This window comes from Eimeria tenella, genomic scaffold (genome assembly GCF_000499545.2).
Source record: "Eimeria tenella Houghton genomic scaffold, Eth_scaff8, whole genome shotgun sequence".
Lineage (NCBI taxonomy): Eukaryota > Apicomplexa > Conoidasida > Eucoccidiorida > Eimeriidae > Eimeria > Eimeria tenella.
The window spans coordinates 282,548-310,446 of record NW_013543455.1 but is presented as its reverse complement, the minus strand read 5'-3'; the positions used below and the strand labels follow the sequence as shown (position 1 = coordinate 310,446).

The 27,899-nt window shown below is 47.1% G+C and overlaps 6 protein-coding genes across 6 annotated transcripts in view; 5 read left to right on the top strand and 1 right to left on the bottom strand.

Moving 5' to 3' along the window:
* ETH_00031390 (uncharacterized protein) overlaps positions 1-800 on the top strand; it is a gene marked incomplete at both ends in the record, with an annotated part of 1,562 nt that extends 762 nt beyond the window's left edge. Inside the window, 2 exons of the mRNA XM_013378277.1 lie at positions 56-678; positions 792-800. Coding sequence (XP_013233731.1) covers positions 56-678; positions 792-800 — 632 coding nt within the window. The remainder of the gene's footprint in view (positions 1-55; positions 679-791) is intronic.
* Positions 801-1,448: 648 nt separating this feature from the next.
* On the top strand, positions 1,449-2,725 carry ETH_00031385 (uncharacterized protein; the record flags this gene model as incomplete). Its single annotated transcript, XM_013378276.1, has 2 exons — positions 1,449-1,641; positions 2,631-2,725. The coding sequence occupies 2 exons, from the start codon at positions 1,449-1,451 to the stop codon at positions 2,723-2,725; spliced, it is 288 nt and encodes a 95-aa protein (XP_013233730.1).
* Positions 2,726-9,851: 7,126 nt separating this feature from the next.
* On the top strand, positions 9,852-11,147 carry ETH_00031380 (uncharacterized protein; the record flags this gene model as incomplete). Its single annotated transcript, XM_013378275.1, has 1 exon — positions 9,852-11,147. The coding sequence occupies one exon, from the start codon at positions 9,852-9,854 to the stop codon at positions 11,145-11,147; it is 1,296 nt and encodes a 431-aa protein (XP_013233729.1).
* Positions 11,148-11,334: 187 nt separating this feature from the next.
* ETH_00031375 (uncharacterized protein) lies at positions 11,335-15,882 on the top strand (the record flags this gene model as incomplete). The annotated part of the gene is made up of 12 exons (XM_013378274.1): positions 11,335-11,641; positions 11,771-11,837; positions 12,008-12,134; positions 12,300-12,378; positions 12,531-12,813; positions 13,277-13,350; positions 13,535-13,557; positions 14,743-14,809; positions 14,904-15,024; positions 15,246-15,324; positions 15,490-15,556; positions 15,773-15,882. 12 exons carry the CDS (start codon positions 11,335-11,337, stop codon positions 15,880-15,882), a joined length of 1,404 nt encoding a protein of 467 aa, XP_013233728.1.
* A 2,268-nt stretch (positions 15,883-18,150) lies between these two features.
* Positions 18,151-21,039, bottom strand: ETH_00031370 (ribosome biogenesis protein brix, putative; the record flags this gene model as incomplete). The annotated part of the gene is made up of 9 exons (XM_013378273.1): positions 18,151-18,285; positions 18,452-18,523; positions 18,761-18,855; positions 19,116-19,185; positions 19,322-19,423; positions 19,547-19,671; positions 19,830-19,930; positions 20,112-20,170; positions 20,383-21,039. The coding sequence occupies 9 exons, from the start codon at positions 21,037-21,039 to the stop codon at positions 18,151-18,153; spliced, it is 1,416 nt and encodes a 471-aa protein (XP_013233727.1).
* Positions 21,040-22,497: 1,458 nt separating this feature from the next.
* Positions 22,498-22,974, top strand: ETH_00031365 (uncharacterized protein; the record flags this gene model as incomplete). Its single annotated transcript, XM_013378272.1, has 1 exon — positions 22,498-22,974. One exon carries the CDS (start codon positions 22,498-22,500, stop codon positions 22,972-22,974), a length of 477 nt encoding a protein of 158 aa, XP_013233726.1.
* Positions 22,975-27,899: the final 4,925 nt, after the last annotated feature.

The window sequence follows — 27,899 nt, the reverse complement described above, 5'->3', positions numbered from 1 at the left end:
CCGCCGCCACCACCGCCCCCGCTCCCAGCAGCAGCAGCAGCTGCTGCTGCTGCAGCAAAAAAATCAAAAACAGCAGCAGCAACAGCCCCACTGCCGCCACCACCGCCCCCCCTCCCAGCAAAAGCAGCTGCAGCAGCAGCAGCAGCAAAAGAATCAGCAGCAGCAACAGCCCCACCGCCGCCGCCACCTCCCCCGCTGCCAGCAGCAGCTGATGCTGCAGCAGCAGCAGCAAAAAAATCAGCAACAGCAACAGTGCCGCCGCCGCCACCACCGCCTCCGCTCCCAGCAGCAGGTGCTGCTGCTGCTGCAGCAACAAAAGCAGCAACAGGAGCAGCACCGCCACCACCACCGCCCCTGCCCCCCTCAGCAGCAGCAAAGAAAAAAGCAGAAGCAGCAGCTTCGCCACCGGGGCTTTCGCTGCCAGCAGCCGCAGCAGCAGCAGCAGCAGCAGCAGCAGCAAGAAAAGCAGCAGCAGCACAACAAGCAGCAGCAGCAGCAGACGAAGCGCCGTCTTCCCCAGCGCCTTCAAGCGACTCCACAAATGATGCTGCAGCTGCTGCTGACTCGGATTCTGATTCTGCTGCTGCTGCTGCTGCTGCTGCTCCTGCAGCAACAGCAGCAGCAGATACAGCTGCAGCAACCAGCGCCGCGGCGGGCGCTGCAGTTAGCACCAAAATTGTAAGCATTAAATATTTTATTTAAAGTATTCTATTTGAATACTCTATTTAAAGTATTTTATTTGTTTCTTTTATCCCGAATTTATTATTTGCTTCTTTTTTTTGCTGCTGCAGATTGCCTAGAGGCTTATAAGTCAACACCATTCCTGCTGCTGCTGCTGCTGCTGCTGCTGGTTGTGCTGCTGCTTATGCTGCTGCTTGGGCTGATGCTCTTGCTGCTGCTGCTGCTGCTTCTTGTGCTGCTCTTGCTGCTGCTGCTGCTGCTGCTTTTGTTGGGCGGGAGTGGCTCGGGAAAATAGGAGTAAATATGATTTGGTGGATCTGCATTTGAATTTGCTATTTGTTTTAAAAATGCATTTTAATTTACTTATCATTTGTTTCAAAATGCATTTTAATTTATTATTTATTTAAAAATGAATTTTAATTTATTGCTTTTGTTGCAACTCGGTGGATATACACCAGAAACAACCCCTGCTGCCTGCTCTGCGTTTGGTTTGTTGCAGCTGCAGCCAGTGAGTCATTTATTTTCCAAAAATAAATATAAATAAATAAATAAATAAATAAATAAATAAATAAATAAATAAATAAAGGCCGTAGTGGCTGCCGAATCTTTTGCTGGTGAGTTTGGGCGCTTGGGGTGTATGGACAGCAGCAATCCCCCAAAGCGAGAACAGCAATGAAGAAAATTATAAGTTAAAATATAAAAATAAATAAATGTTTTGTAATTTAATAATAACAAGAAGCACAGGTTTTCACTGCAGCAAAACAGCGATGTATCTGGAGGCAGCAGCAGCAGCAGAGGTAGCAGCAGCAGCAGCAAAAGTAGAAGCGGTAGCAGCTGCAGCAGCAAAAGCAGCAGGGGTAGCGGCAGCGACAGCGAGAGCACCAGAGGCAGCAGCAGCAGAAGCGCTAGTAGCAGCTGCAGCAGCAGTAGTAGCAGCAGCAGCAGCAGCAGCAGTTATGCGTGAGCATTAGTAGCCACCAGTAAACAGCTGCGAACGTTCAAAACTAGAGTTATGAGGCTGCAGCAAATAAATAATGAATAATAATAATAATAGTAATATAATAATAATAATAACAATAATAATAATAAATAATAATAATAAATAATAATAATAATAATACCAATAAAGAATTCATCTAAAAATTAAAGCTTAAACGCTGCAGCATTTGAAATAAGGAGAACAGAGTATGATGCAGCAGCAGCGCAGCAGCAGCAGCGCAGCAGCGCAGCAGCAGCAGCAGCAAAAAGGGTAAAATGTAGTTGTTTAATTAATTAAATTACTTTTTATTTAAATCAAATCAATCAGTTTAATAAACAAATTACTTTTTGTTTTCTTCTATTCTTCAATTTTCGAAACAGAAGGTGAACTGTTTCCTTATTTATTTATTTATTTACTCTTTATTTTTTTTATTTATCAATTCTTTATTACATTTTAAATTAATTTCTTAAGTTACATTTTTGATTAATAAATTCATTCATTTGTTTATTTATTTATCAATTGATTAGCTAATAATTACACGAATTAATTAATTAATTAATTAATTAATTAATTAATTAATTGATTAATTCGTTTAATTAATTCGTTTAATTAATTAATTAATTAATCGACCGAATTTATTTATTTATTTATTTATTTATTTATTTTATTCATTTTTTCATTTTTCTCCTTTAGGATAACTCATTGAAAGACACCGCAGAAAACTGCGACAGTCTTGAGGCCCCGCCGTCGCCTGCGGGTGGGTCCTCAAACCCTAAACCCTAAACCCTAAACCCTAACCCCTAAACCCTAAACCCTAATTTCTAGGCCTTAAGTGCAGGCTGCTGCTTGCTGCAGGCTGTAGGGGCTGCTGCGGGCTCTGTGTCGGAGAGTGGGAGGGTTTAGGGTTTGGCGCTCTAAAGTTTAGGGTTTAGGGTTTGATGGTCTAGGGTTTAGGGTTTGGGTGCTGCAGATGCTGCAAAGCTGCAGCAAATGCTGCAGCAGCTCAAAGACAATCCGTCTGCTTCTCAAGAACAAGAAATCGAAGGTGTTGTCATCAAGCCGTGAGCTAAACCCTAAACCCTAAACCCTCAAGTTCAAACCCTAAACCCTAAACCCTGGAGTTCAAACCCTAAACCCTAAACCCTAGCCGCCACTGCAGCAGCAGCGCCACGTGGCACAGTGGCCCTAAGGTTTTAACGCCTATGGAAAGACCAGCAGTAAATAATCAAAAATCTGGTGAATGGCAATTAGCTGCTGCTGCTGCTGCTGCTGCTGCTGCTATAGCTGCAGCTTTGACGGCTGCTGCTGCCGCTGCGGGCTTTGCTGTTGCTGCTGCCGCAACTGCTGCTGCTCCTACGGCTGCTGCTGCTGCTCTTACTGCTGCTGCTACTGCTCCTACGGCGGTTGCTGCTGCTGCTGCTCTTACTGCTGCTGCTACTGCTGCTGCTGCTGCTCCTACTGTTGCTGCTGCTGCTCCTGCTGCTGGTGCCTTCTAACAACAAAATTCTCACTTATTTTATTTTATTTATTTTATTTATTTTATTTATTTTATTTATTTTATTTATTTTATTTTATTTTATTTTTTATTAGAGCTGAAATTGCCTCCGTTTTAGACGAGGGAAAGCCCGTGGCCCCTGCAGTGGCCAGGGCCTTTATGGAAGTGCTGCGGGTAAGATTATTATTTTATTTATTTTATTAATTTAATTTAATTTAATTTATTTATTAATTTAATTTATTTGTTATTATTTTGAAGTAATTATACTTTTATTTCATTGTTTTATTTAATTTATTTATAGTTGTTTTCAAATAATTCTACTTTCATTTTATTATTTTATTTAATTGATTCATAATTGTTTTCAAATAATTCTACTTTAATTTTATTTTATTTATTTAATTTATTTTTGGATATTTCCGGATAACTATATTTATACTTTATTTATTTTTTAACTTATTTAAAAGCATTTGCAGAAAATTACACTTATATTTATTTATATTTTATATTTTATTTTTAAACATTTTCACTTTTGAATATTTATTTTTCCTCTGCATACTGTACGTACACATATTGTATAGTTTATTTTTGACTTCAATACTTAATATATTTTAGACATTATATAAATAAATGTATTTTAGATAACACAAATAAATATATTTTAGACATTATATAAATAAATATATTTCAGACAGTATATAAATAAATGTATTTTAGATAATATGTAGGCATATTAATATATATTGCTTTTATATATACATTATCCAACTATATATGATATATATATACATGTATATATATATATATACATATACATATATATATATATATATGTATACATATATATATATGTATATATATGCATATTATAGACATATATATGTATACTATATACACATAATATATTCTAAATATATATATATATATTTGTGTTTTTTGTAAAATAATTTTACCTTTTTTTGCCCTCGAAAAGTGCAGCATTTGCAGTTAAGTGTACATACACTCCAGAGTCCTGTGTATACACCCAGCCATTTCTGTGGCTCTCAACAAAATCTAATTCTTTTTTATTTTTACTTTTAATTAAATTTGTTATTTAATTATTATTTAATTATTATTTAATTATTATTTAATTATCGTTTATTTGTTTTAATCTCCTGGTTTGCGTTTTGCTGCAGCGCAAGAAGGACCAGTGGACCAGACCACCGGAGGGGTTTGTTTTCTTTTACGAAATTGTGTTTTAAATAAATGCCATTTATTATTTTAAATTTATTATTTTCAATTTATTTTTAATTTATTATTTTTAATTCATTTTTTATTTGTTATTTTTAATTTATTTTTTATTTATCATTTTTAATTTATTTTGCCATTTATTATTTTCAATTAATTTTGGAACTTGTTATTTTAAATTAATTCTGCTATTTGTTATTTTTAATTTATTTTTCGAATTTGGAATCTTGTTCAGCTTCCTTCTCCCTTTTCTTTTCAGCATTCACCTCGTCTTTTCTTTCTTTTTTTTATAATTTTATTTTGTTTTATTTATTCATTTAATTTAATGTAATTTTATTTATTTTATTTTATTTATTTTATTTATTTTATTTTTAGTCCTTCCTTCATAACTCTCCTCAACATCCCCGTGGCAGATATTCTTGCGAAGAACTCCGGCAGGGCCGACGGCGTCGCGGACTCCCTAATGGTGCCAAACCCTAAACCCTAAACCCCAAACCCTAAACCCTAAACCCCAAACCCTAAACCCTAAACCCTAAACCCTAAGCTCCATGAGCCCAGAGGCCTGGGCCCGGAAGCCTGATCGCCTCCTTCTCTCCCTCTGTGGCTTGCTGTCAGCCCTCTGGTACCTGCGGTGGAAACGCTGGTTTAGGGTTTAGGGTTTAGGGTTTAGGGTGTTTGTGTAGGAAACCTTCTCTCGATGGAAATTCAGCACTCATTCTTTCTGGGCCTTCGTGGCGCCCTGGCGGCTAAAAGGGAATAAGTTTGGTGTGGTTTATGTGGAGGCGCGGTGCGCTCAAACTAGGGTTTAGGGTTTAGGGTTTAGGGTTTAGGGTTTTGGGTTGCGGTAGTATATTTGTGTAGCTAAATTTTTGCTGGTGGAAACGCCTAATAGAGAGGCAGCGAGCCCACGTGCGCATCTACTTTAAGAAAGGCCAAGGGTTTAGGGTTAAGGGTTTAGGGTTTAGGGTTTTGAGTGCGAATGAAGTTCGTGGGATTTGTTTTCTCCGTTCCTTTTCCCAACTTGGCGGCCGCTGCAATAAATGGATTGCATGGAAATATTTAAATTTGTTTGAAGTTTATTTTAATTGAATTATTGAATTCTTTTTTGCAGAAAAACTGCAGAAAAGTCCCTCAAAATCACTCTGAGAGCTTTTAGCCCAGTGATGCAAAATGATGATTTTTTTTCTCCAATGGTGGCTCACGCGCTGTCTGTACAGCTCATGAAGAAAGGTAAAAGAATTCACTGGAATTAATTTGTAATTAATTCCAATTAATTCTACTTCAAAAAAAGAAGAAAATCAAAAAAAAATTCATTTGAATTAGTTTGTAATTAAATTTTCCACTTTAAAAAAAAGAAAAATCAAAAAGAATTCATTTGAATTTATTCGAAATTAAATTTTCCACTTTAAGAGAAGGAAAAATTCAATTCAAAGTTCAAATTCATGTTCGTGCTCCTGTCTTTGAAAGTGGCGAAGAAACAAAAGAGAAAACAAATGAACATATTTATTTATTTATTTATTATTTCATTTATTTGTTTTCTTTTTGTCTTCTAATTCACCAAAAATGGTTCTCTTTGTTCCACTTTTGCTGCTTTCCTTCAGCTCATGCTAACTGCCTCTTCTTATTTCGTTTTTAATTTTATAAACTTCTCTTTGGAATTCTTTTTCATTTTGTTTTTTTGTTTTCTTTTCTTTTCTTCCAATTAATCGGCACTTGTGCGTATATGCGCACCCGTAAACCCTAAACCCTAAACCCTAAACCCCGTTCATGTGCTATCATTAAAGTTAGCCGCTCTTCTTTTTTCAGGTTTATTTCCAAGAAGAGACGCGAACTTCTTTGTATTTTCAAGTTTTTAATTCAATTTGATTTGAATAAACATTTATTTTGTTTTATTTGAGCCTGTCTTCTATTTAAGTCGTGATCTGCACTGAAAGCTCTAACAATTGAATACTAAATTTATTTATGAGCTTTTATTATTTTATAATTAATTAATTAATCATTTGATTATTTATTTAACTAATCAATTTGTCTTTCTTCTTCAGTAATTTCATTATTTCTGAGTTTTGCTGCTTCTTGAACTGTAAGATTAGGGTGTATACAGCGAAGCACCTCAAGCAATTCCTTAAACGAATAAATAATCAATTAATTAATTAATTAATTAATTAATTAATTAATTAATTAATTAACCAAGTATTTAATTAATTGATTAGCTAATTAATAAAGCAATTAAATAATTTAAATTGTGTTTGAAAACTCTCTGCAGGCCTGCAAGTTTTGATGGAACACAGGGAGGAGTTTGGGGTGGAGGTGAGGCGGGTCGAAATTGAATAATTGAAAAAGAGAACATTCAAATTTAAAAATATTTAAAATGCATCCGAAGATGAAAATGTTTGGAATTAAATACCAAAAACTATTCAAAATCGTTTATTTTACTTATTGTTTGTCATTTATTTATTTATTTGTTTGTTCTTTTGCCTTTTCTCTTTTCAATGTTTCAATGCATGGGCGCACATGAAAGCCAACCAATAACAGTAAAACGAAAATATTTATTTACCTCCTCCATTTATTTATTTATTTATTTATTTATTTATTTATGTAATTGTCTGTTTATTTATTTAATTGTTCGTTTGTTTGTTTACTTGTGTTTGTCTATTTATTTGCCATTTTAGCTGGCCTGAGCTTGCGTTGGCGTGTTCCTGTTTTTTCTGACAACAAACAATTTGTTATTTCTTTGTTTTCTTTTAATTTAATTTCAACTTGACAAACACTTTATTATTTTTCTATTTTATTTTCATTTCATTTCAACTTCAAAAAGAAAAAACTTGACTTCTGGTGTTCTCGTTTGGAATTCCGCATTCGTGTATTCTTAGCTGTGGGCTGCAGCATAAGCTATTCCGTCTTTATTTCTTTTGATTTTCAACTGCTTATTTGCATCTACAGACCATTTAATTAAATTATTTGATTTATAAATGAAATTGTTTATTCATTTAATCGCTTAATCGGGCCATTTCCAACTCCCTGTTTGACTCTGCTGGTGCGTTTCATGGATGTTGAATATCTTCTGAAGTGAACTTGCAAAAAGAGGAAGTTCTCCGAAATTCCTCGAAATTCCAGAAATATATCTTCATTTTGTTTGCAAATAAATTAAAATAAATTAATTTTTAACATCTTTTCCGCTGCAGCCGCTCCCCAGTGCCTCCACTTCTGACCCCCGGCTTCTAAATGCTCTAACTTCTTTCCACTTAGTTTTCGGCTGTCGCCCGAGGCTTTCTGCTGCTGCTACTGCAGCATTTAGAAACAAAATGGTGCGTGCAAACCCTAAACCCTAAACCCTAAACCCTTGGCGTCAAGCCCTAAAACCCCTTAAACCCTAAACCCTAAACCCTAATGGTCATCTCCTAAACCTTAGACCGCCAACAGACCCAAATTACACTCTGCATTCTAAGCCTTCACAATTCCGGAAAACCTGAACTGCACGCCTTCAGCAAACACCAAACCCTAAATTCCAAACCCTAAACCCTAAACCCTCAAGAAACGCGCACTAGATCTTGAAGCGTCATGAGCCCTCCCTAGATCCCAAACCCTCAGTAAACCCCAAGCCCTCAGTAAATCCTAAACCCTCAGTTAAGTGTAAACCCTCATTGTCCTAAACCGTCAGTAAGCCCCAACTCGCCGTTAAACCCTAAACCCTAAACCCTGATTAAGCCCTAAACCCTGAATACACCTTAGACCCTGAGTAGGCCCCAAACCCTGAGTAAACCCCAAACCCTCAGTAAACCCTAAACCCTCAGTAAACCCTAAACCCTCAGTAAACCCTATTCAGCCCTCTCTACACTTCTTTTGTCTTTTGACACTTTCTATTAGGCGCTGCAATTGCTGGAGTCGCTCGAAGCAAAGAAAGAAGCGTCGCCAAGTGCTGCTAAGAGCAAATAGACGAAGTTGCAGCAAAAAGAACTTCAGCAAATCATTTTCAACTTTCTTTTTTATTCTTTAATGGCTTTTTCGAAAAGGTGTGACCACTGGTCACCTCCCACGCTGCAGATCGCTGCAGAAACGCAAATGACTTGGAAACAGTAGCATAGTGGATCTGGCTAGATGGCTTGCTAAGTAGCTAGCTACGTAGCTAGCTAGCCAGCTAGCCTAGCTAGCTAGCTAGCTAGCCGCATGGCTAGCTACCAAGCTAGCTACCTAGCTAGCTACCTAGCTAGACAGCTACCTAGCTAGCTACTTAGCTAGCTAGCTAGGCAGTTAGCTGACTAGCAGCTGCTTCACGCCCTTGAGCCTTTTTGCTCAGTTCTTGGGGGCCCCCAGACACCCTGCCCACTAGCTGGGTAGCTAGCTAGCCGGCAAGCTAGCTAGCTAGTTAGCTAGCTAGTTAGCTAGCTAGTTGGCTAGCGAGCTGGCTAGCGAGCTGGCTAGCTAGCTAGCTGCTACTGGGGATACACAAAGTCCTGCGAAGGCTGCGCCTCAGAGGACTGCAGCAGAAGCACACATCTGAGGCACAAGGAAAGAACAGCGGCAGGCGCAGTGGGAGCAACAGCAGCAGCAGCAACTGATGAGCAGCAGGGAAGACACTTGTGCTGCTGCAGCACAGGCAGCAGCTGGCAGAGAGAAGGCTTGCTCAAGTGCTGCTGCTGGAAGATCCGGCTTTCCCTGTGCTGTAACTGAGCTGCTGCAGCTGCTGCTCGCACGAGCGCCGGAGCAGCTCCAGCAGCGCAGCAGCGCCGCCTTTGATGCTGGTTCGCAACTGTGTTGCTGCTGCTGCTGCAGCCCCCCTCCCTGCTGCAGCTGCTGCTGCTACCCTGCAGGCGGACAGGTTTGCTGGTTGAAACTGCAGCAGCGGAGGCGCTGCTCATGGCTACAACACCAGCCACTGCTGCTGCTGCTGTCCCAGCTGCTGCAGCTGCTGTTGTTTCGATGTTATAAAACCTTCTGAATATAATAATTTGGAAATTTATGCAGAAGGGGCGGCGCATGCGCTAGGCGAGCAGCAGCAGCAGCAGCAGCACAACTAACTCAACTCCGTTGCTGCTGCCGACGGGGCCCTTGCAGCAACGGCGACAGCAGGAGCAGCAAGAACCGCAGCAGCAGCAGCAGCAGGAACACTTTTGTCAGTATTTCACGTTATGTCTTGTTTTTTTGACTGCAGCAGACAACCGAAGGAGGCCAGCAGCCGCAGCTACAAACCCAGCAGCAGCAGCGGCAGCAGCAGCAGACCACTAACAACACATACCGGGCAAGCATGCGCAACAGCAGCAGCAGGAAGCAGAAAAGCTACTGAATTGGTTTCAGCTGCAGCAGCAAGTTGTAGCCTCTGGGGGCTGTAGCTTCTCCCAACAGCACTAGCAGCAACAGCAGCAGCAAGACCGTCGGCAGCGCCCCCCAGATTCGCTGTGGGCTCCTTCGCCTGGCAGCGGATTCCAAAGCAGCAGCAGCAAAGGCTTCGAAGCAAACAGCGGCAGCAGCAGCAGCATGGAGCGGCAGCCGCAAGACAAGCTGGAAGCTGCTGCAGAAGCAGCGGGCGCAGCAGCGGCAGCAGCAGCAGCAAGTGTCTGGCGCTTCTTTGAGGACGACGCCGCAGCCAAGCAAGATGCTCTCAGCAGCAGCAGCAACAGCAGCAGCAGCGAGAATTTAGGCTTCGACAGCCAGGAGACCACTGCAGCAACTGCAGCAGCAGCAGCAGCAAAACTAGAAGCAGCTACGAAGTCACTTGCAGCAGAAGCGCCACACACAGACGCTGCCTCCGCTGCGTCCTCCCTGGAAGCCATTAACAGGAGGCTCAGCAGCAGCAACGGCGACAGCAGCAACAGCAGCAGCGACAGCAGCACAACAGCAACGAGTAAAGACACAAGCCCCTTGGGGCCGCAGGACGAACAGCGCGAAGCTGCTGAAGCAGCTAGCAACAGCAGCAGCAGCAGCAGCAGCGCAGTAAAAGAGGTAGAAAGCGGTGCCAAAAGCGACGGCAACAGGGCCGACAGCAGCAGCAGCAGCAGCAGCAGCAGCAGCCCTCGCAGCAGCGACAGGAACGGCGACAGTGAAAGCATCAATAACAGCAGTAACGCCAGCAGCAGCTTCGCGGACACCAGCAGCACTGCGGGCGGCAGCAGCAGCAGCAGCAGCAGCAGTGACAGGAAAGGTGACCTTTTTTCCGCGTTGGGGATGATAAGAAGTGCAGCAAGTCGTGTTCTCTCAGGAGATTCGCAGCAGAAGCCGCAGCAGGGAGCAGCAGAATCTGAAAGCCTCCATGAAGCTGGCGGCGATGCTGCTGTTGCTGCACCAGCGACGGCTGCTGCTGCAGCTGCTGCTCCTGGTGCTGCTGCTGCGGCTGCTGTCGTTGCTGCAGCAGTCGCAGCAGCCGAAGCGGCTGTGCGCGGAGTACGCGGCGCAGAAGCCAGCAGCACTAGCAGTAACAGCAGCAACAGCAGCAGCAGCAGCACGGCTCACTACCAGACGTCGACCACCCCTAAAGCCGTGCAAGTTGCACACAGGCTGCCACCGCAGCAGCAGCAGCAGCAGGGGAAGGAAAGCGATCAGACTTCTGTGGACGAAGTAGCCGAAAGTGCTTACGACGCAGCGGGCTTTGCTGGGAAGGCAGCAGCAGCAACTGATGCAGCTGCAGCAGCAGCAGCAGAGGGAGCAGCAGCGCAAGCAGGCATTCACAAGTTGGTGGAAACGCGCCTCGGCTACGCCACTGACATCGGAGGACAGCTACAGCAAACGGCGCAGCAAACGGCAGCAAAGAAACACCCCGAAGAAGGCAAGTCTTAGACAGACAAGCACAGCAAGACTCTATTGGCTGTGTCAGTGCAGCACAGCTGGCTGCGGGGGCGGCAGACAATTCTGTTTCTGATTCCAAATTTAATTTCAGAAAAAGATTTTAATCTTGAGACAAACAGGAGGCGCGAGCAGGTGAGAATGAGGAAAAGAGTTTCCTGAGGAGGATCTGCTGCTGTTCATGTCTTGTGCGCTGCAGACGCCAGCAACCCCAGCTGGTACCGACACAAACGGCACACCTTCATCTTCTCTTACTCTGGCAAGCCTGTTTACTCGCGGTGAGCCCTGGAGCCTCATGCTTCCTTTTCTGGAGCCAGCTCTCTCTGAGCGCCTTAAGGTGCAGCGGCGCAGGCAGGCAGCGCAGCAGCTGCAGCTCGAGAAAGCAACAGCCACACTCAGCAGCAAGTGTTCCTTGCGCGTTTCTGCAGCTATGGCAAGGAAGAGAACCTCGGGGCTTTCGCCGGTTCGTTTGCAGTCGCCGCCAGATGGTGATGTTCAGCTTTCAGGCCTCAGCCGCGAGGCAAACTTGAACACTAGGGTTTTGCGGCCCCGCGTCTGCACAAAGGAAACTTCGCTGAGTGTTTAGGGTTTGGCATGCGGCCTGTCACTTATCTCAGGGGCTCTGTCGGCAATTGTGTCCAAACTGGAAAGGTTTCGCGGCGACAAGCCGCCCGACGTTGTGCGGTGAGGGGCCGGGATGGCGGGTCTGGTCCTCGGGATGTCTAAGGCGCGTTTGGCGTCAGACTGTTTCTGCCAAGCAGCTCAAGCATAGGTGAAGGGTTTAGGGTTTAGGGTTTTGGGTTTGGGCCGTGGACTGTCAGCGCCTGCAGCTCAGCGTTTGCGTTTCGCTGCAGTCATTTTCGCTGCTTCGGCGGCCGTTTTGTATTTCTTTCGCGCGGGCCATTTTACTTGGCCCTCTTCGATCGACAGAGCATCAACAACAGCACGGCGAGAGGTTACCTCATGCTGCTTCACAGACAGGTCTTGCTGCTGCTGCGGCTGCTGCACTCTTCTCCCGCTGCTCTTTGCAGCACCTGGTTGACTGCTTAGCTGGCTGCATTTGTCAACTCTGGGTATTGCTGTTGCTGCTGCTAGGCTGTAACTGCCATAGCTGCTTTTCTATCGTGTTTGCTGCTCTTGCTGCAGCTAGTGTGCATACTGACGAAAGAGGTCGAGCGCACGCTCCTCATTCGGCCAAGCTTCGATGTGAGGCCTCTCATGGGCGGTAAGGCAGTTACTGCTGCTGTGTCTGCTTTTGCTGCTGCCGGGGTCCGCGCTTCTTGTTTGTGCTGCTCCTTGAGGTCCCTGCTCATTTATTTCGTCAACCATTTGCATTTTTCCCTGTTGCTGCTTTTCCCGCTGCTGCTGCGGCTGCAGGGACCGATGGCATATTTCGAGGGCTGCACCGCCACTACTTTCACTCAATGCTTTCTGTTTTGCTTCCGATTTTGTTTAAGTCAAACTGCGCCGCTGCAGCTGTACCTCTATCGGGCTCTGCAGAAGCTGCTGCGTCGGCTACGGTGGAGCAGCAGCAGCAGCAGCAGGAGCAGCAGTCTGCTGCTCTTTCAATCAGCGGGGCGTTTGAGGCACTGCCTCTTAGCGGCACGATGAGGCATATCGCGACGACTGCTGTCAAAAACGCCCCCACGCCGAACGTCCTGTCAGCGGACCGTGTTATTAGTTGCATTTCTATCCTTCAACTGTGTTTCCGTCTGTATCTTTTTTCCTTTGCTTTGCGATAATCCTTCTCAATCTCGTTCTGCATGGGTCCAGCCGCCTTTGTCAATCCGCTCTTGTAATGTTGCCGCCGCGTCTTTGGATTTTTCCCTGGCTTCTCTCCTCCCAGCTGCCTTTTTTAAAATTCCCTTCTCTTGTTTTTCCTGCCCCATCTCTCAGTTTCCAGCTCACTGCTGCTCTTCATGTGCTACCTCGAAGCTCCCGCCAGAGTGCCTCTCAGTGTTGCGGCCTGCCGGCCTCTGTCTGCGGTTCTCTCTGTCACTCTAGTGGCCGCTGGCTCGCTAGCACAACTCCTTGCTGCTGCACCATGAGATTTTCCCCCTCTGCTTCGGGCTTACATCCCACAAAGTCCGACTTCTTGTTCCGAGTTGGTCTGCTGCGTTCAGAGCTTCAATGCTTCTTGCGGAACAGCGAGTTGTTTCTCTTTCATACGCTAAGGGCTATGAACTCAGCCCTACAGGTAAAATGCGATAGCAAAGTCTTTAAGCTGCTCAAGGGAAAATGATTTCGGGCCTGGCTAGGCTCTGAGAGCAGGCAGCAGACAGTAATGGTAAAACCCCTGGCTGAGAGGTGGCTTTGTGTCTTTCGTATTACTGCTGGGGAGTGAAGGATGGAGCTTTAGAGGGTTAGGTTTTGTGCTGCAGACGTGTGCTTGCTGACAAACTTTGTAAGCTCGTCTTTGGCTTTGCGTCGGCTAGAGAGTTGGACTCCTCTGTGCCTTCCCAGCATTAACGACAGGCAAGTCGTGGGTTCTTTTTCTACTTGCTTCACTGTGTTGCTCGGTCATTGCGTAACTTCGTATCTGCAGTTCCATCTCTGCATTTCATCTTTTGCAGTTCCTGTTGTTACGGATTGTCTGTTTCGTGCTTTTGTCTGTTTCCCTTCACCAGCGCAGCTGTATTAGTGTCTGCATGTCAGTGTTCGCCTCTGCTGCCTGGTGCTGCTGCTTGCGGCATCTACTTGCTGCTACCCTTGCTGCTGCTGCTACTTGCTGCTTCTGGCTGCTGCTGCTGCTTCTTGCTGGCACTGCTGCATGCTGCTGCTGCTTGTTGCTGCTGCTTCGTTCCTCATCTTGCTCCTGGCCTGCACGCCCATCGCTTTGTTTCGCTCCTCAGTTTTTGCCGCGTCATCGGGTCTTCCGTATCCCCGTTTGTGTCTTTGCATGAATATGCGAGGAAATATCTGGCCCCCTTTTTGCTTATGTCTTCGCTGCTACCTGTCTGCTCTTCGTTTTTGGTTCTTCTTCCTTGCTGTCTGCCTCCGAATCTGTGCGTGTAGGGCTTCAGATATACCTACTGTTGCTCCCTTTCTCGTCCTGTCGCTTTCGCGTTGCTTATTCATTTTGCTTTTTTTCTTCCGCTCTTGAATATCCATGCATTACTATGCCGTTATATTGCTCATTGCACCTTTCACGTGCCTGCAAGGGCATTCACCGCGCACGTGTCTGCAATTCTCTGCCTTTCTTTCTCTGTGTGTAGTAGAGCTTACCTTCAAACTGTCACTCATCTTTTTGTCTGTCCTCGTTAGGGGGTTCCTACACGCCTACATTCGCTATTTGACTCCTCGTCTCGCGTTTGTCTGCCTTTCTTCCCCAGCGGACTCCATCAGATTCCACCAACTCGCGAACCACTGCAATAAATTATTCGCGGTACTTTCCCGAGAGAACGTAGCGTTTAGGATTTATGCTCACAGTTTTTGGCTTCGTGACGGGGCAAAGGTTTGGGAACTTACGGTTTATGGCTCATGCATGAAATCCATCAGTGCGTCGCCACAGCTTTTTCGTTGTGTGGCTGTGGAGTCTGCGCCGAAAGGCTTACGGCTTGGGGTTAAAAGCTTAGGATTTCTGTTGCAGATGCTGACAAACACCGGATGTCTAGCTGCCATCGAAACTTCCCTGGAGTATGCACCATACGCTCTGCGTAAGTTGAAACCCTGCGTCTTTACTTCTGGCCTGTGAGTCTTCGTGTGGGCTATGGGTGAGGGGCTAGAGTGCTTTTTGGGCTTTGCTTACAGCGCGGTGCTTATGGGGAGATATTTCGCTGCTGCACTGCGCACTGTTCGTGCCTTCTCTTTCTCAATACTTCTCCTCTGCATTCGGAGATGAGTACAAAACGGATGCTTCCAGGCAACAGAGGTTAGGATACCACCACAGCATGAGCCTGAAATGACGAAGTCCCAACCCCTATCGAGAAACCCTAAACCTCAGAGACATGCAGTCTTCTGGCACCAATCAGAACCCCGTTTAGCAGGCCGAAAGGCGGGGGCTGCTGATCTTTTTGAAGTTCGGTGCTGGGTTGTAGGGCCGGGGGCCTAGGGTCTGACGCTCACTTGGCTTCTAATGTGTGCGTGATAAAGCGTCCTTTCTCTGTACGCGAGCGCCGCTGAGTTAATTCAAAACGGAAAGCGTCCTGCCCACGCTTACGTTGAGACGACGGTAAGGCTGCAGGGAAGGCGGCTTAGGTTGTAGGGTGGAGCCGCGAAACTGCCACAGAAGAGGTCCTTAACCGCACCAAGCTCCGTCCCCTTGATCTTACTTCTTTTGCCCGTGGCTGTGCGTATCGGATCAAGGTGTAGCCCAGTGCTTAGTCATTGTGTGCAGGACGAAAAGGTGTACGTTTGGCTAACGGCGGAGTTCTTCTTCTTTTGCTGCGTCCCAAGATGGATCAGTAAGATAGGCTGTAGCTGCTGCGCCTGCTGTGCTTGCTGCAACTCTCCTGCAAACACAGCTTGCTGCAGCCCTCTACTCTAAAGGCAGCAATATGAACGGAGCAGCAGCACACCGCAGCAACGGCAGCTGAGAGCAAAGCCCCGTAGGTGTCGTCTAGCTGTAGTTGCTGCGAATGCGATCCAAGCAGGCCATAGGGCTTCTGTTGTGACTGCAGATGTATCTACGGCTCTTGTGGAGCAACTGGCAAAGTGGATTCGCGAGCAGCAACCGTTCCTTTTCATAACTGACATCCCCCCTCTTGTCCACACCCCGCAGCAAAAGTGAGCACTTGCAGCGGCGACACCCAAAACTGCTTCTGCTCTCCAGCGCACAGATACTTGGTGCTCTGACCACAACGGCAGGAGCAGGAGCCCTGCATTGCGAAGGACAGCCAATATCTGCAGCAGCAGCGGCGAAACAATGGGCAGCAGCAGTACCGGCATGCTGCAGTGGCATTTCTACGTTCTTCCTGCCCATGTTCTCTTCTTTGCCTCGTTCGCTTTTTTGCTACATTAGCAGTTGCTGCGGCTGCAGTGCTGCAATGTATGGGTTTCGTTTCGCGTTTGCCTCTTGTGCCCATATGAGCGCTTTACTCGAACCCTACAGGCCCAGCTGCCTGCAATAAAGGGTCTACGATTTAGAGAGGTTTCTTTATTTTTTGGTCTCCAAGTGCGTCTTCAATTTTCCCCCTTCGGTTTGTAGCTCTTGTTAAGAGGAACAACAGTCGCGGAAGCAGCGTACGCTTGTTGATAGAGAGGAGGGTTCTGTGTGGACTATGTACTGTGAACTTTTGTTTGTTTAGTGTTAAGGTTAGGCGGCATCCTGTGCAGTGGGTACAGTTGCATTTGCAACAGAGCTCGTTGACTTTTGGCCTATGTGAGAGCATGAGATCCCCAGAATAATAGGCAAAAAAAGGTCCTCCACGCTGTGCATTCCTGCAACTGACCAGCAACTGACTTCCACATAAATTGCAGATAGACTCTATCAACATATTATAGGGCTGCCACTGCGATCGATTTGGGAGACCGAACAAAAGAGATCCGTTTGACATGCACCGGGAAACCCGCGGCCTCGAGCTGAGACAGCGGCTGTTTCGTGTAACGTAAAGCAGCCTGTGTAGCTGCATTCAAGCTCATCTTCTCCCCAAAAGCTAGGAATGGTGGGTGGCGTTGGCGTGTCATCGTTATGTCCGTTGCTGCCCGTGTAATCGTCTGCATTTCACCTTCCTTCGTTACCGGAGTATGCAACTGAAACTGCCTCATGCCTCAATATGATGCAGCATGCAGTGGCCCTTGGAGCCAGTCGGGAATCGCTGCACTGAACACAACCTGAAAAAAGAAATTACTGTTCTGGGTATTTCGACGTTGGCGATGCAGCGCTCAAAAAGCGACCGAAGCTCAGCAACGACCCATTTTCCCATTCCCTCTTTCTCCCATGCTTTGGACTATATTTATTACTGTCCGTGTTTTGAAAACCTTTAGCTCTGCGTATTGTCGCGCCTCTGCATGCTCGTTTTCTGTATTTCTTTCGCCACTGCTTCGCTCCTTTGCTACTTTAGGGCACGCTTCATTTAAAAAGTTCTCGCAGACACAGCGAATCAGCCGCCACCGCTCCTGCTGTTGGGGTGCTGCTACTAGTGCCTTTTTCTCAGGCATGCCTGTCCTGCACTTCACTCATGGCCCACAACCCCCCTTTTAGGCCTGCCAGCTTTGTAACCCAACTGGTGGCTCAACGATCTGGGGTTTATAACTTAGTCCTGCGAGTGCACTGTGCACCGAAACTGCATCCAAATGCAAGTTAGAGCTATAAGACCCTAAAAGCTAAGCAGCATGCCCTACCGGCCCGCACCTACGTCATCTGCATGCATAGAGGAGGAGAAAGCTGGGCAGCTTACGGCGGATTGCTCATCCTGATGACTGAGCGCTAAGCCAACGGCTGACACTGAGTAGCTCAATGTTGGAAACAACGAAGTGGACGTACTTTGAACGGCTGGAATATTTCTACAGCTCCTTCAACATGGGAAAGCGCATCCAGGATGTAGTTGTGTGCATCAATTTCTAAATGACTCCTGCTTAAACAGGTACGAAATGCGCTGATAGCAGCCACCAGCCTGAACTACACGCTTCTGTTCGACAGCCCTGAAGTTACTCAATGCGCATACAGCAAAGACCCTCCTTGCTCCAGTCTACGCCGTATTACCGTAATCCTAAGGGTACAGACTTACCACCACACTGTACCAATGCAACACCTTCTACAATGCGACCTCTGGAGAAGCTTGCTACGCAGCTGTTCTGCCAGGGCCCAACTTTGAACTTCAAAGTGACAATAAAAAGTCTACGTCTCAAGTTTTCAGCGTTTCAGGTACACTGCAGGAACAAGAAAGAAAATTCTGCTGTTGCTGCCAATGCAGCTGCCACAACTCATCAGTCGTATCAGCGGCAGTGGATATTGTCGATCGAGCAGAGCAAAAGCAAACATCTACGCTCCAGGCCTTCATACTTGGAACCAAAATTCAACAGATAAAGCAACCAACGCGTTCCGTCCAACTCAAATTCATGACGTTGGGTCTTGTGCTTCGGAGGCTCGTGATTTCCGGTTTTGCTTGCTCGGCACAATACCGGTGCCGAATATATCTTCATTTGCTATTTTGCTCTTTGGTGCGTCCTTCAACACGGCTTCTTCGTACAACTACGCAGGTCATACATCAGAATCCACAAGCGACAAATCCTACAAATAAAAGTTCATATCTGGACTAGAGACCACACGCGAACGCAGCAGCTGTGCGCAGGTCCTCGTCAAGTGCAGTACGGCACTGGGCTAAATGTGGTGTGCTGAAAAATCAATCGCTTGTTACCTTTCTCTTCTCCTTCTGTCCCTGCCGCCTCGCAAAAGCAATAGCAGCCTGAAGGCGTCGAGGCCTCAATAGCTGCATACAAACAGAATCTTACGCCCCTAATCTTCAAAATGGTATCATCAACCAAGCAGACCCGGGTACACTAAGTACGGAAGCTCTATGCCCTAAATGCTTGCTGCTCGAATCAGGAGCTCCTGTTGGTGCCTGCTTTTGCAAGCAAGATCCCTGCTCGGTGCACAAAAAGTGAGGCTGAGTGCTTTAAACGTTGAGTTTCGGTGGCCGAAGTCTTCAACTTGGCAGGGGTCTTACGTCCAATGTTCTGACAAACTCGGTATTTCGCCAAAGGCTCTTGCCACAGAAGCTCCCGTCCAAGATCTTTACTGGGTCCAGCACGAAACGAGGTCCTGAGCCACAGGCCCTCAACGGGAAGCACTCACCCCCATGCACTACACAGTATTCCCTCATTCAAAACATAAACGCTAAAACGTCTATTCGCTTGACCTTCTCGCGCTTTTCTACTGAAATTCATGGCCCAGTGGGCTCATAAACACTAAATGGAAAGCCCACAACGCTAGCACTGCATACAGCTTCCTGCGCCCCAGGCCTATATGCTAACACATTTGCTCTCCAGATTACACCCGTGGCCCACAGCCCTCAATTTTACCAATTTCAATAAAAGTCTGCCTGTGTGGATTGTTCGCATCTCCGCCCTCCCCCACTACCAATGGAGCAATCTGAAAGGCCACAAATCACAGAACCCTGAACCCGTAACTCAAACCCTAGCTACCACAAAACTGCAAACACACAAGGAAACATGCTTGTGAAATTCAACTGGTGCATCATCCAACCTAAATCACAAAGGTAACATGCCTGGTAATGCCTGAACCATATGCGGTTATCCGAGACAAAGAAAGACATCGCATGGTCGAAGAAAGGCTTGGATTTAGGATGGTTCCTGGGGGTTCCAAACACCTAAACGCACGTTACAGACCTTCAACCCCTCCAAAAGTTTCACTTTAATGTAAAGGGAAACATGAGCCCCTTGCCCTGTAACGACAACAAAGAATGACCCCATCCTTAACTGCCACATCCTACCTGCACAAAGAGCTCCTTGAGGACTCGGTAATGAGGATCTCTATCGAATTCTGATCCGAATATTAGCAGAGGCCGAGAGTGCAGCAGACAGTTTCCCGACAGGCGGAGTTCGCTCAGTGTTTCCACTGAAACGCAAAACCTCAAGTCCTACATCCCAAATACAAGGAAGCAAACGTGGACCACAATCTAAAAAACGTGGAGTAGAATTTAGGAAACGAGTCTTAACGTGCAAGCAAAGGCACCCCTGGAGTTACACCCTGGACTGCCGGATCCAGCACCCTACCGTTCATTAACCTGGCAATGAAGGTGGGACCGAGAGGTACTTTAGCGACATGCAGCAGCGCGTCGTTTTTCCGCTGTTCCAAATACAGCACACTGTTGCACCTGCAGCAGCAGCAGCAGCAGGAGCAGGAGCAGCAGCAAAAGCGGAGAAGCTCGCCATGTCACAGCACGAACAGCAGCGACAGCGGCACAAGCCTAAGCCGCGCTTGCAGACTCCATATAAGCACTCGCATGCAGCAGCAGTCTGGCAAAACGGGCAGCACCACCAGCAGCAAAAACGTACGACCGCAGCTGGCAGAGCTCGGCAATGCTTTGAAGCTTCTCCTTCTTCTCCCATTTCGTCTGCGACAGAACAAAACCCAGAGCCCAAACAAAATGCGGGGCCGCGAGCCAGCGCTTCCCGCGGGAGCCTTTGGAATAGTTGCTTCGAGTTTTCTTTTCCGTATAATGGATCCCAACTCCGTTGGCATTCCCTTCAATAGTGCCGGAACGCTCATTGGGCAGCTTCACCCCAGGCCAGGGTTTTGGGGGTGCAGCTCAAGTCTGAGACTTGCCTCTGACTTGTGATGCGGAAGGAGCTTCTTCAAATCTTCTATGAGGTGCCGAGACCTCGCAGAAATGCCACGGCTGCCCAGCACCAAAACGCGCTGACGATTCAGCCACCGTGTTTCTCTTCGAAGGTATTCCGCATCCTCCAACAGGTACGGATCTGCTGCGGCAGCGGCGTCTATTGCTGCTGCGCTGTCAGCTGCGTCGGCTGCTGCATCATTCTCCGCCGACGGTGAGTCCTCAGGTGGAGCACCTGCTGCTGTTTCTGTCTTTTCACTTTGGCCCAAGGAGTCACTTGCTGCGCCTTCCCCCTTGCCCATATCAGTAGTTTGGTTCCTGTCTTGGTGGACCTGGTGTTGCTGCTGCTGCTGTCTACGTCGCTTTTTATTTCCGTGCTCATCCTCCTGACGATGCACTCCATCCGCCCGTGGCGGCTGCTGCTCCGGTTGCTGCTTTTCCTGCCGTAGCCGTCCCTGCTTCCTTGGTCTCTTCCGGAACGAAGTGGTCGCTGGTGCTCCACATTCTCCCTTAGCACTTGAAGCAGGCCGCTTCCCAAGTGCTTTAGGTGCCTTCTTAGTTGCTTCTTGTATTGCAGCGGCCGCTGCTTCCGGCGTTGCCCCAGCTGCCTTCTGCGCAGCTGCCGCTACTTCCTTGTGGCCCATTCCACGAAGCTCTGTATACTCACGAAAGTAGTCACGCCCTCCTTACTTGAAGAATATCTTCCACCTATGAACCTCGACAAGAGAAGAAGGTGCAAAACAGGAGCCCGGCACACGTACACCCAATGGTAGCCGCATTTCGGCCCCCACAAAGTGCATGCGGGTACTTTTCGGGATGGTAATATTAGTGGTACCCTTTCTCCTCTACTATTATACATGCTGTAACGTTGATAAAATAACTTATGATAGTTCCTATTCATGCCTCAACTAAGGTTCTACTGAAGCCTGGGGCAGCCTCTACGTAAACTGTGGAGCGCTGGCATCCGGAGGCCTAAACTGCCACGGTTCTCGCGAATTCGAAGAGAGTTTAGAAGTGCATACATATTAGGAAGGTAAAAGGAATTGGGGTTGTAGTGCTTGAGGCAGTGTATGTAAGTAGTTAGGAACTCCTTGAGGGAATTGAATTCGTCTCTTCTTCCAGTATGGTCCAATGATACAGTGTAGTCCTGTTAATTCCACTAGAAGTGTCCGACACAGCAGTGTTAAAAAGTGATTAATGTCACATTAGTGGAGGTTTTCTGTAGCACTTTTGTCTCTAGATTAGCCACTGTTTAGGCCATAACCGCGCTGGGGTGACATCCCTTCCAGGTGCCCTTCAGCAATAGAGGCGCTGCGTCATAAAGTCAAGACAAACCTCTAAACCCTCTACTTACTGAAGACTGAGACGAATATCTTCACGCTGCCCTGTCGGGAAAAACACTGTACAGTGCGGATATTCGGAGGCCCTACTTGCTGGCGCCACCAGGCGTGGAATATGGCATGACAATTTCCTGAGCCAGCATCAGGGAGTTCTCTAAAACAAATACATTGCGTAATTGAGACACCGCCGTATGCCGCGCCTGATGCACAGCGTTAGATGGCTGTAGTGGGTCCGATAATGCCATACTAGGACGCTATATACGACTTTATGGCATGCTTTAGATTTTCCTGTTCCACTTACTGGTTACCTGAGCTGTTCGAACCTTCGAGCAAAAGACATGCGGATACTCCATGCCAGGAGCAGTGCTCTCGTTCTCAGTGTTTCTTCGCAAGCAGACTAGGCGGCCTGTAGATCCTGTACTGGCTGCGTTTCCTTCGAGAACAAACACGTTGAACAGCATGCCTAAGCCTGATTTTATGATGGGATTATATTGGAACTACGAGCAGCGGTGAGCCGTGGTCACGAAAAGTTGTGCTCAGGCCGGCCTAGGGATACAGCAAGGAGCTGAAGACCGGCTATCCAATCATGCAGTGATATAGCTTATTTAAAAATGTCCCATTGGAATGCGGCTTTTGCTGAGTGCATTAAAATCATGAAGAAATTCCATTCTACTCCAGCCCACGCCGCAGCACAGTCCCTGAAGGTGCATGAGCTAGAACGTTTCAGTTAGACATATGTTCGACAAAAAACGCTGTCGCACAATGGTGGCCCGTGCAGGACAGGCGGATTTCGTGCTTTCATACCAGGAAGGCGACCTCGTCCAGGTTCCACTTAGCGTCGTCTTGGTCAGATTCTTGGTGACTGAAATGGAGAGGGTGATGCGTTACGGGATATGGATACTGTCTCACAAGGAAGTAGCCGGCAACACTGAGCGGCTTGTAACTACGGACACAAGGTTTTTGCTAGGACCAGTTAAACATCGGGACAGGAAAAAGAACTCAAGAGTTGTCCGAAGATGGCACTACCGTGATTTGGAGTACGAATGCGCGTTTCTAACCGTATTGGTAGGGTTCTATCTATCTCTGCACACACAGGTACCCCAGAAACGAGAAAATTCTGCAAAAATACGCCACGGGCTACTTTTGTCTATCGGCTTGACTATTCTTCGCCCTGAAACTATTAACTCTCCCACTTACGAGCTGCGTGCCTTCACGTCGTTTGCGTCTGAACTGGCTTGAGTGCTTGCTGCTTGCAGTCAATCTCAGTCGTTTTCGTCACCGCCGAAGCTTCTGAAATATTCTTGCCTTCTTGGCATAGCGCAAAGGCCTCAGCAAATACTGAAGAGAACCGCAAAAGTCCCCAGACCAGTGAAGCTTCAAGCCTCAGCGACTATTGAGCATAGCTACACCCAGACGAGACCCTCCAGTTCCACTGGAGGGGCTCGCCTGGGTAATCCCCGAACTACGAGTTGCTCACGTGCTAAATAGCGTTGCCCTGGGTCATGGTATAGCGTTTCGTGCAATCCGGTTAACATTTGTGTCATTTATGCCCTGCGTCCAGCCTGGACCATGTCTAATGCCCAATAGGCGCTTTCAAATCTAGACTAAACAGCTAAATACCGAGTTATGAACTGTGAGTTGCAATTGGTGTAGTGAGCTTAGCGCAGCTTGGCGCCTACGTAGCTCTACTGAGTAGCGAGTTGTATGGGCGCAGGTACTCACGCAGAACACCGTTTTTGTACAAAAAGACTGTTAATGTCATCAACCATACTCCACTTTTCGAATTGATGTCTGCTACCCCCAGCGTAGTCTTTCCTCCCCACGTAGCCGTGCTGCCCGCCAGTATGACTCTTAACAGTTCCAAACCCCCATCTAACTGCAGCACATATTGGGCCTGACCGTCAGAGAGCAGAGTGCCTTTTCAACTTGTTAAAAAGGCACTCTGCTCTCTGACGGTCAGGCCCTACTGTCTTCGCATTCTGAACTGTATGACGCATTTTGGTGCTATCTTGTAGAGCTTGATGGTTATGTATGGTGGCGGGGGCAATTTAGAATAACTCGAAAAATACCGAAGACACCATGGCAAAATTTTGTCATTCGCAGCTTTCAGCTGTATGCCTTAGTGTCAACGCGCCCAGTATTAGTGAGGGGGCCGCGGTAACGTGTTTCGAGCTCACCGCATCTAGTGATGCCGTGCAAGTGTTTGCTACTGAGCTACAGCTTGCCCCCCTATAGCACGACGGATGGTACGCCGTTTGGAGTCAGCGTTTGCTTTTTGTTGCTTGTTCAGTATACACCGTGGCACTGTGCCCAGCCATAGAGTCACGCTGGAACATTTGGGTCATAGGATAAGTAAAGGTAACTGCCGTAGGGTCGACAATGTCAACATCTGCTGCAGTAAGAGACCTCTGGCCCATCACGACTCCAAGAGGGAAGCCATCTGTTAAGGGGTGTCTAGCGACCTTTTGCAGACTTGGGAGTGAAGAGGAGACATTCCCGTCCTTGGTTTCCTGGCTGAATCGAAGTGCAAGTCGCCTGTTTCACTGTACGGTTGACACGCCCGGCTTGTTAATTTTGGAGGCGTTGTGCGGAGTACATGACATGCTGCATACTGACGCAGTTACATAGCTGCTGCCATACGTCTGATTAATAACTAGTGTCTCCAGTTACAAGCGAGCGTTTCACAGAAATCATGGTAGCGAGTAAGGTGGTCAGCAAGAAGGTATAGTGTGTTCGCTGCTGCCGATGTCTTATTCGTGGATATGAAATGAAGCCCTTTGGGTGAAGATTTCGCTAGCACCAAAAAAACTATGACAAGGGAAACGAAGGGGCAAACCAATTATTAAATATAGACTGAGGTGTTTCTGGTGGTGAGAAGGTACGGCCAGCGGATGAAGTCTTGCAGGGTGACGCACGACAGTAAATGCAGGATACCACGTGTCCTGTAGTATAGGCACGCATGCTAGCAAATAGTAATGGATGCTGGCGGTTACGAAGGCTTCGTCGTGGCTAAGTCAGCTCTAACGTGCTAATTGTAGAGGATATAATTAAGGTACCTCGAAAAGCAAGATACAGAGATTCACCACATGCTGTAAATACAGATTAGCAGGTAAGATGATTTAGAAGGGAAAATGAAGTGACAATTTTGGAACTCATCTGCGGTGGCATTAGCGTTTTGTTGACCAGTAAGGCTCGCGGACGATCGGGAGCCTCTCACAAGCCAAAATCCGTGCGATGCTTATGAAAAAAGAGCATTCCCCTGCTGCAAGAACTTTTGAGTTAGACACTGCAAGAGTTAGTAGCGCTGGTGACCTGAAAGCAGCGCTAAGAGGAGGCGTATGAGGGGGAGCACTCGAGAGAGGGGCGTTGAAGGTTGGACCCCGTTCGTTGAAACAGCTAGAGGCGCCTGCACTCTAGCGGGCTTCTGAGATACGCGGAATATGACTGCTTCTGTCTGTTGTATGACTGACTCGTTAAAGTGTTTTGGCTAGGTTTTCGAAGCTCTCCCGCGAGCGCTGGCGAGGCGACTACATTCTTACGCAGGTCACTGCAGACGAAGACGGGTACCCATGGTAGCAAGGCAAAGCATCCGCCAACTGGCTATGCATAACTTGGACACTTTGCAGAGATGCGTTTGCGAAGTATAGGGAGTAAGGAGAGGCTTCGACGCACTGAGCTGCTGCAAATAAGTGAGCCCGATGATCGGCCCACTACGCAACCTTCGCAGCGTATGATAAGTGAGATCGATTCTTCAGAGCAATGACTATTTAGGGAAATTTTGGTCGTAAGAAGAATATTCCTGCCAAACCGGGTGGGTGGCCTGACAGGGGAAGCCAAATGGCCTGTGTGCTTGTACGTGAACTGCTCCTACTGAATAGCCTGATGATGCGGTTGTATATACTTGGAAGCAATTAGTGGCGCCGGAAGTATTAAGGGCAGTATAATCGATCAAGGGATGCGTAAGGCGCCGTACAATGAGTGTTCGAAGCTCTGTCCAGTGGGAAGTGGAGCCTTTGACTGCGATATCAACAACTAGGCAGACAACAACTGCAAACTCAGGATCGATGAACATGCGGTAGTACTTAACAGTGCCGGGGAACTTCCGTGTTTGTGGCCCGATAATCAGTATCACGGGCCACGCCTGAATAGCGTGTAGCTTCTCAGCTGCAAGTGTGGTACCTTTGGTAGCCAAAATAAGTGGGCTGCTGCTCAGAGTAAATCTGCGCTTGCAGAACTTTAGACAAAATAAATGCCTGCGGAAGATGCTGAGCATTTGCTGCATAAGCTTTAGTACTTCAGGGACCAGAGCCATATATCAATAAGTCCTTAGAATAAGGTATGGCTGCCGGACTTTTGCAGTTAGGTGCTGATATTAGCTTGAAGGGCTGCTGAGGGACACTTGAGACCGAAAGGCATAGACTTATACCCAAAATTTCCCAATACTAAGCTGCAAGGATTCCTCCACCGTAAAATGCGATAACCATGTGAACGCTTTGGTGACAGCCCTGCAGGTAAATTGACTAGGAACTCTGTTTGATACCATATGAGGGCCTCGAGCATGTGCAGAGGTATCTCCTGCGCTTCATCTGACCATATGCATTCTTCGAAATGCATATGTTGGAGGGTGGAGGTTGGCCAAGATGATTTTCGCTCATCAGCCTTGCCCTGTGAACTGACCGGAAATGCACTACGTGACTAGGCCATGGAAGGTATGACTGCAGTGATCTGCTACCGCCCGCAGGCTCCTCTCTCTCTGGCTTTACGATCTTACCAAAGCCAAGCAAACATTTCCGGCGGATTCCTTGAAGAAAATTCAGTTGAATCTGTCGAAAAAGGGCTGCGCAACTAGTGGTGCAGAAACGTAGGAGGACGTCGTGTCTTCCCCTTATCCTGTGCTCCAAACCCGTGCCTGTATTCTCTGGGTTCGTCCAATGCACAAGAGAGCCTTCTCCTGAATAATCCCCTTATTCGCTGCTTATGTAGTAGTCTTGGTCCACGCCCATCTTCGCAAACCGTACTTCGGTTGCACCCAGAATGTTGCCAACTCTTTCATGTGATAAGGGTTGTGATATCTCTGGAGATCGTTACTCCACCGTCAAATGGAAAAGAAAGGCCTGAAGCGGCTCCGGCTTCTGGTTCACCCCTTGCTTATCCGGTTTGTGGAGCAGATTCGCAGTGTTGCCTCCACATCAGTATGCGGCTCCAGATGTGCACAAGCTCAGGGCCACGAGGACCCTATGTGATTTTCAGTGCGGAATTATGTGGGCAGTAGAGAATAATGCAGTACACAAGCTTACTGGACAGCATCCATTTCTAGAGCGATAAGCACACATGAGGGCCCACGCGGATCTCTGACAATGGCTATCCTGGAAACTCCTCTACGCCGAGCGCAGCAGCTACAAGTTAGCATCACGCATTCAGTGTAGAGGAGCCGGGACCTCTATGAAGGAGAAGTGTAACAGCGGTCCCTTCTGCACAGCGTGTTGCTGCTGTTTGTTAAAAGATTGCTGCTGGCGCCACATGCTGGGCTCGCCTGCAGAGCCAGCAGGGTGCAGCCACCCTTAGAGCTCTGTTTTTCCTATATATTCAATAGCTCATTCGAACCATGGGTGCGTCTTACACATTTTACGTGGCCTATCCACCGCGTAGTGCGCACCTCTGCTACGGGCTACATACCGCTTACTCCAAGCCAGCTCTCCGAACTAAGTCCAATGCAGATTTATAAAAATAAATGAATCATTTAAGAAGCTAGAAGATTTATAACCGCCGAGATGCAACTCAATCGTTGCGTTCTGGGAGGCCACGATTCTGGAAGCAGAGTCCATCGGTGTCAGTATCGCCAAATAAGGTGCTTTACATGAGCCTGCAGAACCAAGACATCCACAACGCTCCGTCTTTCTCCATGAACAACCAATAAATCCGTGCAATAACATTTCAAGTCGTCGATTTTGTAAACGCGAAAATACAACGGCCCACTGCTTGTAGCGGCGATGCCTGAAGTGCAGTCCAACGGGACGCAAAACACTGGCCTCACTATTGAGCCACGTGAGCCGAGACACCCTCAGTGCCTTCTCTTTCTCTATAATGTAATCATGTGTGATTTTATATCTAATGCTTAGCGATACTTCTTAAGAGCAGGCGCGGTGTCCAATTGTGTGGGCCCC